General features: G+C 45.7%; 1 protein-coding gene across 3 annotated transcripts in view; it reads left to right on the forward strand.

The window, feature by feature from the left end:
• Window positions 1-21,260, forward strand: part of LOC101355990 (cAMP-dependent protein kinase catalytic subunit PRKX) — a 76,577-nt gene that overhangs the window by 37,029 nt on the left and 18,288 nt on the right. For 2 of the 3 annotated variants that reach the window (XM_023739456.1, XM_023739457.1), the window contains exons 2-4: window positions 1,661-1,829; window positions 9,711-9,974; window positions 18,201-18,233. In XM_023739456.1, coding sequence (XP_023595224.1) covers window positions 1,661-1,829; window positions 9,711-9,974; window positions 18,201-18,233 — 466 coding nt within the window. The remainder of the gene's footprint in view (window positions 1-1,660; window positions 1,830-9,710; window positions 9,975-18,200; window positions 18,234-21,260) is intronic. The other variant, XM_004385200.2, reaches the window with a different exon arrangement.

Below are 21,260 nucleotides of genomic sequence, written 5' to 3' on the forward strand. Positions count from 1 at the left end.
TACTTCTGGCATTATTGTTTGGTGTTCACACCGAAATCCATTGCCATCCAGTGGACCCCAACTCATGGTGACCCCTGTGTGTTGGTTATCTCATGCTGCTATAACAGAAATACCTCAAGTGGATGCCTTAACAATAAAAAATTTATTCTCTCACAGTCTAGGAGGCTAGAAGTCCAAATTCAAGGCGCCAGCTCCGGGGGACGGCTTTTTCTCATTGTTGGTTCTGGGCGAAGGTCCTTGTCATCAATCTTCCCCTGGTCTAGGAGCTTCTCAGCACAGGAACCCCAGGTCCAAAGGACACACTCTGCTCCTGGCTCTTCTTGCTTGGTGGTAATGAGGTCAATGAGATCCCCCTGTCTCTCTGCTCACTTCTCTCTTTTAGATCTCAAAAGAAATTGGCTCAAGACACCATCTAATCTTGTAGATTTAGTCCTGCCTCATTAACATGGCTGCTGCTAATCCTGCCTCATTAGCGTCATAGAGATAAGATTTACAACACATAGGAAAATCACATCAGATGACAAAATGGTAGACAATCACCCAATACTGGGAATCATGGCATAGCCAAATTGATACACATATTTTTGGGGGACACCATTTATTTGCCTATTCTAGATATTTCATACCAGTGGGATCATGCAGTATTTGTCCTTTTGTGTCTGACTCAGCACCAAGTTTGCTAGGTTCATCCATGTTGTGGCATGTATTAGGACTTCCTTTCTCTTTCTGGCTGAGTCATACTCCTTTGTAGGAATTCGCACATCTTGTCTATCCGTTCATCTGTTGGTGGACATTTGGGTTGTTTCCACACTTTGGCTAGTGTGCTGTAATGGACATCGGTGTACATGTGTCTGTTTACGTCCCTGTTGTCATGTCTCTTGGATGTGTACCTAGGAGTGGGATTGCCGGGTTAGATTGTAGATCTATGTTTACCTTTTTGAGGAAATGCCAAATTTTGTGTTTTCGAGCCGCCTCTTCTCTTTGAAGGTGTGTGTGAAATGCTTCAGCTTTGTTGTGTGTGCTACAAGCCAGTCTTCGAGCCAAGTAAGGAACGTATTCAACACGCACACAAACTTGTCAACATCTTGAAGTAAACATCAGTTCCTCTCCACTCTTGACCAGTCACTGGGCGCGTCTGTGGTGTCTGTGCAGTGTGTGTGAGTGTCTGTTTGTGGTGTGTGTGCAGTGTGTGTATGTGTGTGGTGTGTGTGTCTGTGTGGATCATGTGTGTGTGTATGTGGTGTGGTGTGTGAGTAACATCTGCATGTAATATGTGTGTGCCTGTGGGTTGTGTGCGTGAGTGTGTATGATTATGTTTGAGTGTGTGGTGGTGTATGGTGTGTATGTGAGTGTGCGTGTGGCAAGTTTGTGAGTGTTTGAGAGTATATGAGTGAGTGCATTTGTGGAGTGTCGTGTGAGTTTATATGTATGCCTGTGGATGTGTGTGTGTGAGTGTATATGAGTGAATGGGGCATGTGTGTATGACTGTGTGTGTGTAAGACATGTATTCCATTGAGGACTCCACACGAGCATCCCTCGCTCAGTAAACGCTGCCCCCTGCGCACACCTGGTGTGGCCCTGAGCTGCCATACCCCGCAGCCCCATCCTGAGCTCACTGCCCCCCGTCCCCGTCCCTGACGCCTGTCCTTGCTCCCTGCAGGCACGGGCACGTTCGGGCGGGTGCACTTGGTGCGGGAGAAGACGGGCAAGCGCTTCTTCGCGCTCAAGGTGATGAGCATCCCCGACGTCATCCGCCTGAAGCAGGAGCAGCACGTGCACAACGAGAAGTCGGTCCTGGAGGAAGTCAGCCACCCCTTCCTCGTCCGGCTGTGAGTGTCCCTGGGTCCCCCTGCCTTCTCCTCACGCTCCACACTTGGTGGGTCTTACACGGAGCGCCATGGCGGGTGTTGTGGGTTGAATCATGTCCTCCAAAACTCATGTTAGAGTCCTAACCCCTGTACCTGCGGATGGTCCCTGGGCAGTGAGGGCTGTGCATGCGATCAGCTGCTAACTGAAAGGCTGGCAATTCAAGGCTACCCAGAACTGCCTCGGAAGAAGGGCCTGGCGACCTGCTTCTGAAAGGTCACAGCCCTGAAAACCCTATGCAGCACAGTTCTTCTCTGACACATATGGGGTCCCCATGAGTCAGAATCAATTTGACAGTAACTGGTGGGTAGTTCAGACAGTTCATGGGCCAGCCTAAGTGAAAGGTTAGTCATTTGAGACAACCCAGAAGTGCCTCAGAAGAAAGTTCTGGCAATCTGCTTCCAAAAAGTGAGAGCCGTGGAAACCCGATGGAGTGCAGTTCTGCTCTGCACACGTGGGGCCGCCATGAGTAGGGGTTGACTCCACAGCTAACACCGTCCACCACAATAGTCCCTGTGGAGGTGACCCTGTGTGAGAATAGGGGTTTTTGTTCTGTTAGTGAAATCCTATCAGTATAGATGGATCCTAAATCTAATCACTTGAGATATTAAAAGGGCAGACACACGGGAGCAGACAGACACCATCTGAAGATGGAACTCCAATGATTGCTGGTTACTAGAAGCTGAAACAGATGGCACTGTTGTGATCCACAGGGTTTTCATTGGCTGATTTTCAGAATTAGAGTGCCAGGCCTTTCTTCTTAGTCTTAGTCTGGAAGCTCCGCTGAAACCTGTTCAGCATCACAGCAACACATAAGCCTACACTGACAGACGGGTGGCGACTGCACATGAGGTGCACTGGCTGGGAATCGAACTCAGGTCTCCTGTGTGGGAGACTAGAATTCTCCCACAGAACCACGACTCTAGTTAATCCTGTTGCGTGAAACAAAATAGCCATTTGTAGAGAGGAATTTATCTCACTGAGGTTGTAAGATTTTTTTTCTTAAGTACATGTGGATTCCTTTGTAATATTGCCATCATGTTCTCACACGTTTTAGGCACAAAGTCTTGGCTTTTACCAAATACCGGAAGTCCCAAACTCGACAGAAGTTACACCTCCAGCTTTGTTGTTAACGACACTGACGTTACTTCATTGCAGACCCGACCTGTAAACCAAAAGCAAACCCGTTGCCACCGAGTCGATTCCGAATTCTGACTCACAGCGACCCTATAGGACGGAGTAGAACTGCCCCATGGGGTTTCCAAGGAGCGCCTGGTGGATTTGAATTGCTGACCTTTTGGTGAGCAGCTGAGCTCTTAATCACTGCACCATTAGGGCTGCAGACCAGACTTATAACGTGATCTTTTCAGTATTTTGTGCCATAAAGAGCATCAGTTGTCATGGGTTGAATTATGTCCCCAAAAATGTGTGTATCAGTTTGGCTGGGCCATGATTCCTGGAATTGTGTGATTTTCCTGTATGTTGTAAATCCTGCCTCTATGATGTTAATGAGGGAGGATGGGTGGCAGTTGTGTTAGTGAGGCAGGACTCAGTCTACAAGATTGGATTGTGTCCTGAGGCAATGTATTGAGATACAAAAGAGGAAGTGAGCAGAGAGACAGGGGAGCCTCGTACCACCAAGAAAGCAGTGCCAGGAGCAGAGTGTGTCCTTTGGACCTGGGGTCCCTGTGTGGAGAAGCTCCTAGTCCAGGGGAAGATTGATGACAAGAACCTTCCTCCAGAGCCGACAGAGAAAGCCTTCCCCTGGAGCTGACGCTCTGAATTTGGACTTTTAGCCTACTTGACTATAAGGAAATAAACTTCTCTTTGTTAAAGCCATCCACTTGTGGTATTTCTGTTATAGCAGCACTGGATGACTAAGACAGTTGTTAATCTGAAATGAGGTACTGGACTTACGTCAGAACTGACTGAGGACAGAGCCTTCGGAACGGGAACCCCGTTGTAAGTTGGTGACTGCCTGTACTCTGCATTTAGAATAAGAGATTCCAGGATTGAGTACCTTTCCACACTTCTTATTACTCAAAGCAGAAACATAGGGCATTTGGCCCCAGTGCAAGGACTCTTGACTGAGACATCATGACAGAAGACATGTCAGTAGCTATCTGGGTGGTGTAACCAGAGAACATTTCTCCAGCAAACAACAACTAAAAGAACATTCTTCCTGCACTCTGTAGCACTTGATGCTTTGACGCCACAAATTCCAAGCTTGCGGAGCTGCAAAATACAGGTGGGGAGATGGAGGGACCACCTTCAGGGAGCTGAGAAGGTCAATGCCAGAAATACAGCCACAGGTACCCCGATGATGCCCCTGGGCACCTGGTCTGCAGAGCAGGGAGACAGCAGCAGGGTGGAGATGGGGAGGTGGTTCTGCAACCTTATCTGATAGTTAGAGCTGCTTTAACACAAATACCACAAGTGGGTGGTTTTAAAGAACAGACATTTATTTTCTCACAGTTCAGGAGGTGAGAAGTCCAAACTCAGGGCGCCGGCTCTAGGGGAAGGCTCTCTCTCTCTCTGTCAGCTCTGGGGAAAGGTCCTTATGTCTTCAGCTTCTTTTGCTTGGTTCCTTGGTGATCTCCATGTGACATCTATCTTCCCCCCGTCTGTGCTCCTTTGCCTAATCTGCTCCTTTTATATCTCAAAAGAGATTGACTCAATGAATTTCGTCGGTCACTAAAGAACAAATATTGTATAAGACCATTATTATAAGAACTCAAGGAAACGTTTAAACACAGAAGAAAACATTCTTTGATGGTTACGAGGGTGCGGAGGGAGGGTAAGGGTTATTCACTAACTAGACAGCAGATAAGAATTAATCTTAGGTGAAGGGGAGGGCAGCACACACTACAGGGGAAGTCAGCACAACTGGACTAAACCAAAGCTAAGAAGTTTCCTGAATACAACCAAACGCTTCAAGGGACAGAGTAGCAGGGGCGGGGGTCTGGGGACCATGCTTTCAAGGGACATCTAGGTCAACTGGCATAACAAAGCTTATTAAGAAAATGTTCTGCATCCTACTTTGGTGAGTGGCGTCTGGGGTCTTAAAAGCTTAAAAGCGGCCATCTAAGATCCATCGATTGGTCCCAACCACCTGGAGTAAAGGAGAATGAAGAACACCAAAGACACAAGGAAAGTATTAGCCCAAGAGACAGAAAGGGCCACATAAACCAAAGACTTCATCAGCCTGAGACCAGAAAAACTAGATGGTGCCCGGCTACCTGCAATGACCGCCCTGATAGGGAACACAACAGAGTCCCTGATGGAGCAGGAGAAAGGTGGAGTGCAGAACTCAAATTCTAGTAAGAAGACCAGACTTAATGGTCTGACTGAGCCTGGAGGGACTGCAGAAGATATGGCCCCTCGGACTCTCTGTTAGCTCAGAACTGAAACCATTCCCAAAGCCAACTCTTCAGACAAAGATTAGACTGGACTATGGGACATAAAATGATACTCTTGAAGAGTGTACTTCTTAGCTCAAGTAGATACAAGAGACTAAATGGGCAGCTTCTGTCCGGAGGTGAGATGAGAAGGCAGAGAGGGTCAGGAGCTGGTTGAATGGACACAGGAAATCAGGGGTAAATCAGGGTGGAAAGGAGGAGTGTGCTGTCACAGTATAGGGAGAGCAATTAGGGTCGCATAACAATGTGTGTATAAATTTTTGTATGACAAACTAATTTGAATTGTGAACTTTCACTTAAAGTACAACAGTAAAATAAAGGTGAGGATATGGAGTAAAAAAAAAAAGAAAAAAAGAGAGAGATTGATTCAAGACACCTGCTGTACTCATACTGGCTCATTAACATAACAAAGAATCCATTCCCAGATGAGACCTTAGCAACAGCTACAGTCCTATTTACAACCCATAGCAAGCCTGTATTGGTGACGCCAACGAGGATGTACTTCTGTGAGGTGGTGGTTGGGTACAGCTGAGTTGATTCCAACTCATAGCGACCTCATGGGACACAGTAGAACTGTCCCATAGGGTTTTCTAGGCTGTGATCTTTATGGGAGCCGACTGCCAGGTCTTTCTCCCTCAGAGCCACTGGGTGGGTTTGAACTGCCGACCTATCAGTTAGCAGCTGAGCCAGTCACTTAACCTTTGTTCCCACAGGGCTCCATTCCATAGTATGACAGTTGTGGAAAACCCTATGGAGCACAATTCTACTCTGAAAGACATCGGGTTACCATGAGTTGGAATCGACTATTCTGACAATTTTTTTTTTGTAAAGCCTGGCAATGAACCAGTTAAGTGCTAGACCGCTGAGAAAAACGGTGGTGGTTCTCGTCTTAGTCATCTAGAGCTGCCGCAACAGAGACAGCACAAGCGGATGGCTTTAACAAACAGACGTTTATTCTCTCCCAGTCTAGGAGGCTAGAAGTTTGAACTCAGGGTGTCAGCTCCAGGGGAAGGCTTTCTCTCTCTCTTGGCTCTGGGGGAAAGTCCTTGTCATCAATCTTTCCCTGGTCTGGGAGCTTCTCAGCACAGGGATCCTGGGTCCCAAGGACGCGCTTCCCTCCTGGTCCTTCATACTTGGGAGTAGGAGGGCTCTCTCTTCTCTGCTCACTTCTCTCTTTTATATCTCCAAAGAGATTGACTCAAGATACAACCTAACTCTGTAGATTGAGTCCTGCCTCATTAACATAACTGCCTCTAATCCTGCCGCATTAACATCATAGAGGTTTGAATTTACAACACATAGGATAATCACATCAGCTGACAAAATGGTGGACAACCACACAGTATCGGGAATCATGGCCTGGCCAAGTTGGCATACATTTTTGGGGGACACAGCTCAATCCATAACCCACCCAAAGGCACCTTGCAAGAAATGCCTGGTGATCTACTTCAAAACATCAGCCATTGAAAACCCAATGGAGCAGTTTTACCCGGACACACGGGTGCTCTCCATGAATTGGAACCAGCTCGACAGCAACTGGAGTTTCCAACTGCATTGTTATTGCGAAGGGTCTTCAGATTTATATGTTCATTAGTAAAACCTCTTGTACATCAGAATAATGTCTTGCTAATGCGTGTAAATTTTGGGATTAGAAAAATAGGCATGCATTTGGAGTTGTTTATCTTTTAAAACTAGAGCTCTTGTTTGGCTTAGTGAAGTTTATCACCTTCTAAGATGGAACATTCCTCCTACCTACAGCCCCGTCTTTGTATCGCTGTTCTCTCATACCTCCCGGCCAGTGCGCCGTGCTTATTTCTTAGTGAGTATTGTTGTTGGTTGCTGTGTAGTCACCCCGAATTCGTGGAGACCCCATTCACAGCAGAACGAAATGCTGCCCAGTCCTGTGCCATCCCCGTGATCGCTTGTGGGTTTCCATTGGCTGATTTTTGGAAGTAGATTGCCAGGCCTTTCTTCCTAGTCCCTCTTAGTCTGGAAGCTCCACGGAAACCTGTTCAGCATCACAGCAACACGCAAGCCTCCACGGACAGACGGGTGGTGGCTGCAGATGGGGTGCGCTGGCCGGGAATCGAACCTGGGTCTCCCGCGTGGGGGGCCCTGGTGGCGCAGTGGTTGAACGTTGGCTGTTTGAATCCACCAGCCGCTCCTTGGAAACCCTATGGTGCGCTTCTACTCTGTCCTCTAGGGTCGCTAGGAGTCGGAATCGGCTTGACAGCAACAGGTTTGGGTTTTTGGTTTTAATGATACTATGGCTGGTGTCCTGGGTGTGCCCTTGTTTCGTGTATTTGCCAGCTGGCTGCAGCTCATTAGGATGAGCCTTGGACGGAAGCATCAGCCATGTTGTCATGATCAAAGAAAATACAAGGGTCCTAGCAGATTTGACACTCGTGTTCCGATCTTGGCTAACATTTTCACGTGACAACCCCTGGGTGTCTCCAGTCCTGTGGGGGTGCTGCTACTTTTTAGCTCCTCCATAAGCTTCTGGGATTCAATCCCAACTCACGGCGTCCCCATGTGTGTCAGAGTAGAACAGTGCTCCACACAGTTTTCAGTGGCTGATTTTTCAGAAGGGGACCGCCAGGCCTTTCTTCTGAGGCACTCTGGGTGTTCTCGAACCTCCAACCTTTTTTTTTTTGTTAACTGTGTGGACCACTCAGGGACATTCCATTGGATCATAGGCATGCTTGTATCTTATCTTCTCCTTCCTCTGCCAATCCTTGCAGCGCTCCCGGATCCTTTTTCCTCCCTGTCTCCCTCACGTGAAAACCCTCTTTCACCATCAACTGTCAGCTCCCAAGGACGTATTTGTTTCTTTTCCTTTTTGCCAAAACTTCTAAGATAGAGATGTTGGTGGCGGTGGTGCCGTCAGGCTGATTCCAATTCATGGCACCCCCGTGTGTGTCAGAGCGGAACCGTGCTCCACAGGGTTTTCACTGGCTGGTTATTCTGAAGGAGATCCCCAGGCCTTTCTTCCAAGGTGCCTCTGTGTAGATTTGAACCGCCAACCTTTCCGTGAGCGAGCGCATTAACCGTTTGCAATACCAGGGACCCCTAGTGTTAGAACATTGTTGTGTGCTGTCGAGTCGGTTCCTGTTCACGGACACCCATCTGGCAGAGCAGAACTGCCCCCTAGGGCTTCCTCGGCTGTAATCTTTTTTGTTTGTTTGTTTTTTATTGTAGTTTAAGTGAAAGTTTACATTTCAAGTTAGTCTCCCACACAGAAATTTATACATACATTGTTAAGTGACCCTAATTGCTCTCCCCATACTGTGACAGCACACTTCTTCTTTCCACCCCTGATTCCCATGTCCATTCAACCAGTTCCTGACCCTCTCTGCCTTCCCATCTCACCTCCGGACAGAAGCTCCCCATTTAGTCTCTTGTATCTACTTGAGCTAAGAGGCACACTCCTCACGAGTATCACTTTATGTCCCATAGTCCAGTCCAATCCCTGTCTGAAGAGCTGGCCTCGGGAATTGTTTTAGTTCTGTGTTGACAGAGAGTCCAGGGGCCATGCTTTCCAGGGTTCTTCCAGTCTCAGTCAGACCATTAAGTCTGGTCTTCTTACTAGAATTTGAGTTCTGCACCTCACTTTTCTCCTGCTCCATGAGGGACTCTCTGTTGTGTTCCCTGTCAGGGCGGTCATTGGTGGTAGCGGGGCACCATCTAGTTCCTCTGGTCTCAGGCTGATGAAGTCTCTGGTTTATGTGGCCCTTTCTGTCTCTTGGGCTAATATGTTCCTTGTGTCTTTGGTGTTCTTCATTCTCCTTTGCTCCAGGTGGGTTGGGACCAATTGATGCATCTTAGATGGCCGCTTGCAAGGTTTTAAGCATCATGTCGTTGTCGTTAGGTGCCGCCGAGTCAGTTCTGACTCCCAGCGACCCTATGTACAGTAACAGAACGAAACACGGCCCGGTCCCGCGCCATCCTCACCATTGTTGCAGCCACTGTGTCAGTCCATCTCGTCGAGGGTCTTCCTCTTTTTCGCTGACCGGCTGCTTTACCAAGCCTGATGTCCTTCTCCAGGGACTGATCCCTCCTGATAACATGTCCAAAGTACATAAGACAAAGTCTCACCGTCCTCAATTCTAAGAAGCATTCTGGCTGTATGTAACTGGTTTTATGTCTGTAGAGAACAAATATCTTTTATGGGCAGGAGGAAATCTGTAAACAATTAAGCTGTTGATTACTAACTGAAAGATTGGAGGTTTGAGTCCACTCAGAGGCACCTCGGAAGAAAGGCCTGGTGATCTACTTCTGAAAAATTAGTGATGGAGATCCCCATGGAGCACAGTTCTACTCTGACACACATGGGGGCGCCTTGAGTTGGAATCAGCTCAACAGGAGGGGGTTTGGTTCTGGCTTTTCTGTGCGTGGCCCCCCAGCGTGCAATTGTTACCCTCACAGGTTCTGGACATACCACGACGAACGTTTCCTGTACATGCTGATGGAGTTCGTGCCGGGCGGGGAGCTGTTCAGCTACCTGCGGAACCGAGGGCGCTTCAGCAGCAACACAGGGCTCTTTTACTCCGCGGAGATCGTGTGCGCCATCGAGTACCTGCACTCGAAGGAGATCGTGTACCGCGACCTGAAGCCCGAGAACATCCTACTGGATAAGGAGGGCCACATCAAGCTCACCGACTTCGGCTTCGCCAAGAAGCTGGTGGACAGGTAAGAGAGACCATCATGTGGTTGGGCTGATGGGACAATGTAGGAAAGCCGTCGAAGCCGAGCCATGTAAGACAGGGAGTGGTTTTCAACACGTCACCCTCGCGCCCATAAAAACAGGAGATGTAGGAAAAAGGAAACATAGTGATGATTCCTGGTGGTCAAGCTGGTTGTTGCTGGGTGCCTTCGAGTCAATTTTCCACTCATGGCGACTCCATGTGACCGAGGAGAACTGCCCCATAGAGTTTCCTAGGCTGCGATTTTACAGGAGCAGATCGCCAGGTCTTTCTCCTGCAGAGCGGCTGGTGGGTTTGAACTGCCAACTTTTGGGTTAGCAACTGAGCGCTTAACTGTTGTACCAGCAGGGCTCCTTGGGGTTAAGTGTGCCCTGTGTGAAATGGGCTGGGATTGTGTTGGTGGTGTGGGTAGGTGGAAAATCATCCTCCCTGTCCCCTCCATGGTATGAAATGAAAGACTCAAGTCATCACATGTTCCATTGAGGAATTTTCATGACGAGGAAGTTAAATTTCATGGGTGGGCTACTATAGCTATGAAGTGAATGTGCAGTGATATGAATATAAAGTAACTATTTTTTAAAAAATTGCGTGTATATATGTGTGTTTGTAAATATATATATTTGCCTGTGTATGTATGTGTGTGCGTATTTCCAATTGTATATATTCCATTATATTAAAAAAAAGTATGTTTGTAAAAAATTATGTATATTTGCCTATCTATGTGTGTGTATATATATTCCCAATTATATAGAGTTCATTATATGTATGACTGATAATTTGTATCAATTACATGCCTTTATTACTTATAGCTCCCTTTATATATATATAGTTGCATTAAATACATATATTTCTACTGTTTCCATTTACATGCGTAGACACACATATTTGTATATATTATTCAATATATTATATATAATATATATTACTAGATTTACATATATGTGTGTTATTCACAACCTTCTATTTGTAAATGAGAAAATATATATGTTTCATCCATGTGTCACAGGTATCAGGATTTCACCTCTCTTTATGGCTGAGTAATATTCCATTGTGTGGATGGACTACATTGTGTTTATCCATTCATCTGTTGGTGGGCACTTAGGTTGCTTCGAACTTTTGGCTATTGGGAATAATGCTGCTCTCAACATTCATGCCCCCTCCCTCTATTTTCGTGGTATATGGTTCCTATTTTTATATATATAAACATTTATTATACATACTTTCATTATATATAGTTTCATTTATATGTATATATTTTTCTGTTAATATGTATTCCTTTTATATATGTATTTCGTTCATGTGTGTGTGTGCGCCTCAAACACAGGCATTCTAATTCCTGGGATCCCCTAATTTGATACCAATCTGATCAATAACTCTTCTTTGCTTGTCCTATAATGGCCTGCCAGTTATTCCTTATGTCCCTTACAGACAGTAGGGGACACCAGCAACAACGTGCATAGTCGGCATTCAGACCCTTACAAGAAGTGCCGTTAGAGTGTTCTGTGATCCAGTCTGCATGCTTGAACTCCTCCAAGTTAAGTTTTACTTCCTAAAGAACTTTGAATTCCTTTGTTGTTGTTAGGTACCTTTGAGTTGGTTCCGACTCATAGCGACCCCATGTACGACAGAACAAAACACTGCCTGGTCCTGCGCCATCCTCACAATCCTTGCTATGCTTGAGCCCATTGTTGCAGCCACTGTGTCAGTCCATCTCGTTGAGGGTCTTCCTCTTTTTTGCTGACCCTCTACTTTACCAAGCATGATGTCCTTCTCCAGGGACTGATCCCTCCTGATAACATGTCCAAAGTATGTGAGCCATAGTCTCGACATCCTCGCTTCTGAGGAGCAGAATATTCTGGCTGTACTTCTTGCAAGACAGATTCGTTTGTTCTTTTGGCAACCCATGGTATATTCAATATTGTTCTCCAACACCATGATTCAAAGGCATCCATTCTCCTTCAGCCTTCCTTATTCATTGTCCAGCTTTGGCATGCGTATGAGGTGATTGAAAATACTATGGCTTGGGTCAGGCACACCTTAGTCCTCAATGGCACATCTTTGCTTTTCAACACTTTAAAGGGGTCTTTTGCAGCAGATTTGCCCAATGCAATACGTCGTTTGATTTCTTGACTGCTGCTTGCGTGAGTATTGATTGTGGATCTAAGTAAAATGAAATCCTTGACAACTTCGATCTTTTCTCCATTTATCATACTATTGCTTATTGGTCCAGTTGGGAGGATTTTTGTTTTCTTTATGTTGGGGTGTAATCCATACTGAAGGCTGTGTTCTTTTAATCTTCAGCAGTAAGGACTTCAAGTCCTCTTTGCTTTCAGCAAGCAAGGTTGCAGTATTTGATCTTCATCAAATGAACTCCTTTATACAGTTCCAGATACATGTGTTGAGAGACTGCGTATACTTTAACACTCTAAAACTCTATTGGCAAGGCCAGAGGGGTGGGTGGTTTGGAGACAGCTTCCAATCAGAAATACAGTTTGAAGCCCATCTTGAGACTTTGGTACCTAAGAGTTAACAATGAGAAGGAGATAGTATCTTCTCAGAAGCTTCTTGCTGCTGTTAGCTGCTGTCAAGTCTATTTTTGACTCTTAGCGACCCCACGTGACAGAGTAAAACTGCTCCATGGAGTTTTCTAGGCTGTAGTCTTTATGGAAGCAGATCGTTGTATCTTTCTCTTTTGGAGCCACTGGATGGAGTCAAACTGCCAACCTTTCTGTGGGCAGTCCAGTGCTTAACCGTTGTCCCACCACGGCTTCTTACATCTCAATTAGGGCACTAGATTTTCATCAGAAATACTTGATCTGTGTTTGGAGTTTTATAAAGTTTACAGTGGAAAGCCTAGATTCACATACCCAAGCCATTTCAAAAATACTTACAAGTTTTCCAATAACTGAATTGAATACCAGATTTTAAATTTAAATAAGATTAGGAAGTCGCTTCCTCAGTTGACCTGCTACATTTCAAGAGCTCATGTGAGGAGTGATTACTATGTTGTGAAGCCCAGGTCTGGAAAATAAACCCATATTTTGTCATTCCTTGATGAAGTGGGGATGCATAAGTGAATAACTTATATGCTCCTAACATTATAGTAACATCTGCACAGGTGGGGCACTTTATTTGGGGGACAACTTTATGCTGTATGGATTCCTGTCTTTTCTGACCCATTTTCTTTTTTTGTTTTTATTTTTATTTTTCCTGATCGTCTTTCAAAAGTGGCAGTCTCATGACCATTTCATTTTGTTTTTTATTGTGCTTTAGATGAAGTTTTAATGAGCAAATTAGTTTCTCATTAGACAATTAATACACATATTGTTTTATAACACCGATTAACAACCCCACGACCTGTCAACACTGTCCCCTCTTGACCTTGGGTTCCCTATTACCAGCTTTCCTGTCCCCTCCTGCCTTCTCATCCTTGTCCCTGGACTGCTGTGCCCCGTTAGTCTCATTTTGTTTTATGGGCCTGTCTCATCTTTGGCTGAGGGTGAACCTCGGGAGTGACTTCAGTACTGAGCTATAATGGTGTCCGGGCGCCATACTCTCAGGGTTTCTCCAGTCTCTGTCAGACCAGTAAGTCTGGACTTTTTTTGTGAGTTAGAATTTTGTTCTACGTTCTTCTCTACCTCTGTCCAGGACCCTCTGTTGTGATCCCGGTCAGAGTAGTCAGTGGTGGTAGCCAGGCACCATCCAGTTGTGCTGGACTCAGTCTGGTGGAGGCCGTGGTAGTTGTGGTCCATTAGTCCTTTGGATGAATATTTCCCATGTGTCTTTGGTCTTCTTCATTCTCCCTTGCTCCAGACAGGGTCTTGTGACCATCTTATGATGCAGTTTTCTGTTCAATTCAATCGATTTTCCCCTATAGAATTTAATCTATTGCAATTCTAATAGTAAAGCAGATAAAAGTGGTTTTTTTTTAACATAGATGAGTGGAGACATGGATTCTAGCATTCAGAGACAAAATGGCATTTATAACATTGGTGCTGCCCCCTGCTGACAGCACGAACTATACTACTGTACGTTTTAATTTATTATCATTATTTTTGAATTGTGGTAAGAGACCTAAGGAGCCTTGGTGGTTCAATAGTTAAGTACCTGGCTGCTAACTGAAAGGTCTGTGTTCAGTTCCACCCAGCCACTCCATGGGAGAAAGACCTGGGATCTGCTCCTGCAAAGATTACCGCCTAGAAAACCCTCTGGGGCAGTTCTGCTCTGTCACATGGGGTTGCTATGAGTCGGAATTGACTTAAGAGCAGCAAACGACAACAGCAACAAAATACATATAGTGTCAGATTTGCCATTATAGCCACTTATACTCGCACAAGTCAGTCACAGCAAACGCGTGCTATGTGACCGTCACCCGATCCATTTCAAAAATTCTTCATCACCCTAAACAGAAGCTCCATGCCCTTTGCTTTATAACTCCCACTCCTTCCTGCCCCAGCCCCTGGTAACCGCTAATAACCTTTGGTCCCTGCGTTTGCCTGTTGTAGATGTTTTCTCTCAGGAGGCTTATACAGGAGTTTTTCCTTTATGTCTGACTTATTTCACTCAGCAGCAGATTTTCAAAGTTCCTCCATGTCGTACCAGGTATCAGGGCTTCATTGCTCTTGTAGCCTTTATTTATGTATTTATATTGTACTTCAGGTGAAGGTTTACAGAACAAATAGTTTCTCATTCAACTGTTAGTACACATGTTGTTTTATGACCGTGGTTAACAACCCCACGACATGTCAACACTGTCCCCTCTCGACCTTGGGTTCCCCATTACCAGCTTTCCTGTCCCCTCCTGCCTTCTAGTCCTTGTCCCTGGACTGTTGTGCCCGTTTAGTCTTGTTTTGTTTTATGGGCCTGTCTAGTCTTTGGCTGAAGGCTGAACCTCAGGAGTGACTTCAGTACTGAGCAACGAGGGTGTTCGGGGGCCATATTCTTGGGGTTTCTCTAGTCTCTAGTCCTTTTTGTTTTTGTGAGTTAGAATTTGTTCTACATTTTTCTCCAGCTCTGTCCAGGACCCTCTATTGTGATCCCTGTCAGAGCAGTCAGTGGTGGTAGCCGGGCACCATCTAGTTGTGCTGGACCCAGTCTGGTGGAGGCCATGGTAGTTGTGGTCCATTAGTCCTTTGCACTAATCTTTCCCTTGTGTCTTTGGTTCTCTTTATTCTCCCTTGCTCCCAAAGGGGCGAGACCAATGGAGTATCTAAGATGGCTGCTCACAGGCTTTTAAGACTCCAGATGCTACTCACCAAGGTAGAATGTAGAACCTTGTCTTTATAAACTGTGTTATACCAATTGAGCTAGATGCTCCCTCAGACCATGGTCCCCACAGCCCTCAGCGCAGCAAATTGGTCCCTCAGGGAATTTGGATGTATCTTCGGAGCTTCCGTGACCTTTCCTTGTACAAGCTGTGCTGGCTTCCCCGGTGTTGTTTGTACCCTTTATTTTTTAAAGTCAGCTCATTTGGAAGCCTGAATCCAAGGAACTAGGGATAAAAGCTGTCATATATGTCCTCGAATGTAAGTTTAGCAAACCACATTATTGTTGTTAGGTGCCATCGAGTTGATTCCAACTCATAGCCAGCCCATGTGACAGAGTAGAATTGCCCTGTAGGGTTTTCTGTGCTATAATCTTTAAAGGAGAAGATCACCAGGTCTTTCTCCCATGGAGCTGTCGGTGGGTCCAAACTGACGATCTCTGAGTTACCAGATGTTAAGTGCGTCCAAACTGACGATCTCTGAGTTACCAGATGTTAAGTGTTAACTGTTGCACCACCAGAGCACCTTAGCAAACCATGTTACTATCCAGCGAATCTAATACGTCCCTTTAAGAATAAATGGATGGAGAAATTTTAGTATATAAAAGCAAGAAATTAATTTACTCAATTAACATGCCAAATCTTGTAAAAGGCCTCATTATTATCTTGAAATATCGCTCCTACAAAGAGCTTCATCTTACCAGTCATGAGTATTGTAGCATGTGAATTTGTTTTTTTCCATTTTATTTGACCAACTCTGTTTTTTTTTTTTGTCCAATTTTTTTAAATTGTACTTTAGATGAAGGTTTACAGAACAAATAGTTTCTCATTTTTTTTCTTAATTGTTGTAATTTAACTGAAAGTTTGCATTTCAAGTTAGTCTCCCATACAAAAATGTATACATATGTTGTTATGTGACCATAATTGCTCTCCCTATACTGTGACAGCACACTCACTCCTCCTTTCCACCCTTGATTTCCCGTGTCCATTCAACCAGCTCCTGACCCTCTCTGCCTTCTCATCTCACCTCCGGACAGGAGCTGCCCATTTAGTCTCACGTACCTACTTGAGCTAAGAGGCACACTCTTCACGAGTATCATTTTATGTCCCACAGTCCAGTCCAATCTTTGTCTGAAGAGTTGGCCTCAGGAATGGTTTCAGTTCTGGGCTGACAGAGAGTCCAGGGTCCATGCTTTCTGGGGTTCCTCCAGTCTCAGTTAGAACATTATGTCTGGTCTTCTTACTAGAATTTGAGTTCTGCACCCCACCTTTCTCCTGCTCCATCAGGGACTCTCTGTTGTGTTCCCTGTCAGGGCGGTCATTGGTGGTAGCTGGGCACCATCTAGTTCTTCTGGTCTCAGGCTGATGAAGTCTCTGGCTTATGTAGCCCTTTCTGTCTCTTGGGCTAATACTTTCCTTGTGTCTTTGGTGTTCTTCATTCCCCTTTACTCCAGGTGGGTTGGAACCAATTGATGCATCTTAGATGGCTGCTTGCTAGCTTTTAAAACCCCAGACACTGCTCACCAAAGTAGGATGCAGAACATTTTCTTAATAAGCTTTGTTATGCCAATTGACCTAGATGTTTCCTGAAAGCATGGTCCCCAGATCCCTGCCCCTGCTACTCTGTCCCTCTAAGTGTTTGGTTGTATTCAGGAAACTTCTTAGCTTTGGGTTTAGTCCAGTTGTGCTGATTTCCCCTGTAGTGCGGGCTGTCCTTCCCTTCAGCATAAACAGTTTCTCATTAAAGAGTTAGTACACATATTGTTTCATGACAATGGTTAACAACCCCATGACATGTCAACACTGTCCTTCTCAACCTTGGGTTCCCTATTACCAGGTTTCCTGTCCCCTCCTGCCTTCTAGTCCTTGTCCCTGGACTGTTGTGCCCCATTAGTCTCATTTTGTTTTATGGGGCTGTCTAATTTTTGGCTGAAGGGTGAACCTAGGGAGTGACTTCATTATGGAGCTAAAAGGGTGTCCGGGGGCCATACTTTTCGGGTTTCTCCAGTCTGTGTCAAGCCAACTCGGTTCCTTTAATGAACCTTCTCTCCCTGGCTCAGCTCCAGTGAGGTGGTGTTCCTGTGTCCCCGTGCCTGGCACTTGCTGTCTCAGGGTTTAGACAATGCACATGATTTTTGAGTAAAAAATTGAGAGACATTCACCAGAATACTTGGGGAACATCATTACAAAGTAGATGGAACAAAAAAGAGAGACTTCACCTTAAATACTATTTTCTGAATGTATGCACTAGCCCCCTAGGAACTCTGCGGATGGCCTGCGGCTACTAGAAGCTGAAATAAATAAAGAAGCGCTTCTCCCTAGAGCCGGTGCCCTGAATTTGGACTTCTAGCCCCCTGAACTGTGAGAAAATAAATTTCTGTTCTTTAAAGCCTCACCCTTGTGGTATTTCACATAAACCGTGCAAGGAGACGCCTCAGTCTTTACTCCCTGGTCTTCCTAAATTAGCATGCACCATGGTGTTCTTTCAGAAGAAAGGCCTGGAGATCGACTTCCGAAAAATCAGCCATTGAAAACCCTATGCAGCACAGTTCTACTCTGATACACGTGGGGTCACCGTGAGTCGGAGTTGGCTTGACAGCAACTGGTTATTGCCTAGGTTGTGCAAACAGCGAACGCTCTTGGCTGCTAACTGAAAGGTTGGAAGTTCAAGCCCACCCAGGGGTGCCTCAGAAGAAAGGCCTGGCAATCTACATCCAAAAATTCTGCCCTGAAAACCCTATGGAGCACAGTTCTACACAGTTGTAGTCCTATGCACATGGGTTGCGAGGAGTTGACATCAACTCGACAGGAACTGATATGTCTCTTGGTATATCAAGAAGGTGTCAGGACTTTGTGCAAAAGAGAGTTACTGTAACGAGGTGTGAGGCTACTTGAGGCAGGTTAGAAACTGAAAACTTATACAACCTTATGTATGTGCTCCTCCCGCAGTGATGAAGCCAAGGGAGACTCACCTTTCCAAAGGTAAGTGGAGACTCTTCACCTAATGCATATACAATTACCTGCAGCCACCTGGTCTTTTAATATCAGTTAAGATCTCGGCTTCTAGCTAGATCCATCCAGTTTTGGTGATGCTTACTTAGTTAGCTCTTTGTCATCTAGTTGACTCTGACTCATGGTAACCCCATGCACAGCAGAACAAAACATTGCTTCATCCCGCACCATCTTTACAATCATTGGTGTGCTCGAGCCCATGCTTGAGGCCACCGTGTATTGAGAGTATCTTCCAGCCTAGGGGGCTCGTGTTCCAGCACTATAGCAGACAATGTTGTGATCCACAGGGTTTTCAGTGACTGATTTTCAGAAGTAGATCGCCAGGCCTTTCTTCCTAGTCTGTCTTAGTCTGGAAGCTCCACTGAAACCTGTCCATCATGAGTGATCCTGCTGGTATTTGAAATACCAGAGACACAGCTTCCAGCATCAAAGCAACATGCAGGCTACCACAGTGCAACGTTACAGACTTCAAATTAGAGATGCTGGTTTTGGACACTAATCCACAAAGAAAGGATGAATTCTCGAAACTCATCTCCTCTAGGGCCAGTTTATATGAAACTCCAGGGACTTAAAAGTCAGGTGGTGGTGGTCCAGTGGTAGAATCCTCGCCTTCCATGCGGGAGACCCAAGTTCGGTTCCCAGCCAGTGCACCTCACGCGTAAGCACTGTCCGTCCGTGGAGGCTTGTGTGTTGCTGTGATGCTGAACAGGTTTCAGTGGAGCTTCCACACTAAGACGGACTTGGGAGAAGGGCCTGGCGATCTTCCGATGGCTTAGCTCCCAGCATCACAGCAACACCCAAGCCACCGCAGTACAAGAGAGAGACAGACGAGTGATAAAAAGTACACATAGTTCATGCTTCATCACGTGCTAGGAGATTGAGAGTGGAAAATTATATTCATTAGTGGATTGTAATGAACTGGCTCTTTTTTCTCTTTACATTAAGCTTGAAATCTCTGGGTCCCTCTGTCGTTTGCTTCTTGGTTCATAGGTGAAGTTTTATCGCAGTTATCTTGAGATCCGTGACTCCAGGTCTCTCCCGCTCCTTGGGTGTTCATTGTCTCGTCTTTACAACGAGATCAGGAGAGTCAGTTGCTTAAAAGAGCTCCTCTGGACCTACTTTGCCACATTTCATGCTTCCTTAGGAAACCCTGGTGGCGCAGTGGCTCAGAGCTATGTCTGCTAACCAGCAGGTCGGCAGTTCGAATCCACCAGGCACTCCTTGGAAACCCTATGGGACAGTTCTACTTTGTCCTATAGGCTCACTATGAGTCGGAATCGGCTTGATGGCAGTGGGTTTTATTTTTTTCGAGGCTTTGAAAGACAGGCTGAAAGAGGCAAAGGGCTCAGGCAAAGAACGTTTGTTGGCAGGAGGTGGAATCCCTTGTTTTTGTGCTCAAGCTGCGAAATAACCATTTTTTCAATCCAGGCTCAGAATTCCAAGATTCCTGAAATTCTTTCCTTCTGGAAAACCAGCCGCACTGTCTTGCTGAACTCTCCCTGCCCGTCTGCTGACTCGATATCATCTATCAAGGTCTTAGTATTTAGAGATAATAAACACGTGGACATCATTATGACAAATCTCCTGACCTCTGAAACTGGATTTTCAGAATATGTTCTCTCCCCTGTCGTGACTGCATGCACATTTCAAAGCAATTTGAAATGCTTAATACGGAATCGAATGAAGCCTCTGAGAGCCGAACTCCACGGGACTGCCTTGTTTTTCCAGGTCTCGCGAGTTTCCCGCCTTTGACAGTGTGCTGTCTTACTACTTTTCTCTGGCTCGTTTTAGTAGAAAATGTTTGCATTTTCCTTCTCTGCCAGGTTTCTGCCTTACACGGTTTCCGGCTTATCTTCTTAAAAAGATAATCATCATGATCCCATCTTGCTAAGACATAAGGGATAGAAAACCGCCTGTCTGTTTTCTGGCTGCTGATGCTTTGCCCCGTTCGATGCTCCTCCCAATCATTGCTCTAACACACAAGACTTGAAAATTGTCCTAGTGAGTTGTCTTCCTCCTTAGTCCCTGGGTGGTGCAAATGGTTCACACGCTCAGCTGCTAATTGAAAGGTGGCAGGTTTGAGTCCACTCAGAGGTGCCTAGGAAGACAGGCCTGGCAATCCACTTCTGAAAAATCGGCTATTAAAAAACCCCACGGGGCACAGTTCTCTGACACACAACGGGGCTTCTGTGAGCCGAGATCAATTCAACAGCAGCTGGAGGGTGTCTTCGTGAAGTTACTGGTTTTCCACAACAGTTGCTGAGTGAAGCTGTTGTTTTCTCTTCCCTTCCAAGGAGCTCAAGCATACGGGGACGTGACAGTCTGAACCACTGTCTCTAGAACAGTATCGCGGTCAGCACGGGCTTGGGGGAGGGAGGAATGGGGAGTTCCGGTGTGAGGGGTACAGAATTTCTGCTTGAGGATGAGGAAAAGTTTGGGAGATAGTGATGATGCTCACACAACATGGTGAATACGATTAATGTTGCTGAATGGTACACTGAAAAACGGTTAAAATGGCAAGTTTATGTTAAATAAATATATATATAAGTAGGGAAAAATACCCCCCCTGCAAAAAAAAAGAACAAGATTGGATGTCGTCAATGGTTCCATTTCTATAGGGACAAAGCGGTAGTAACTAGGCTGTCTGCCTACCCTGTTTCTCTCTCTCCGTCTCGCATGTCTGTCCCTGTGTATCTGTCATCTATCTATCTATCTGTCTGTCCGTCTATCTATCTGTTTACCTATTATCTATTTGTCTATCTGTCTCTGTCTCTCTGCCTACCTACCTACCCACTCACTCACCCACCCACTCAGCGCCTCTGCTCTCAGTCTCCTGTAGGTGGCGCCAAAAGCTAAATTTGCACAGGGCTTACCTGCCGCCTTTTGAGAAAATCTTTTTTAGCAAACACCCAGTTTCAACTCAGACTGCCCCAATGTCTCCAGCCTAGCCATTGCTGAAAGCCACCCATGAAATTAAAATGACGTTAAACTTGTAAG

This window comes from Trichechus manatus, unplaced genomic scaffold (genome assembly GCF_000243295.1).
Source record: "Trichechus manatus latirostris isolate Lorelei unplaced genomic scaffold, TriManLat1.0 scaffold00134, whole genome shotgun sequence".
Classification (NCBI taxonomy): domain Eukaryota; kingdom Metazoa; phylum Chordata; class Mammalia; order Sirenia; family Trichechidae; genus Trichechus; species Trichechus manatus.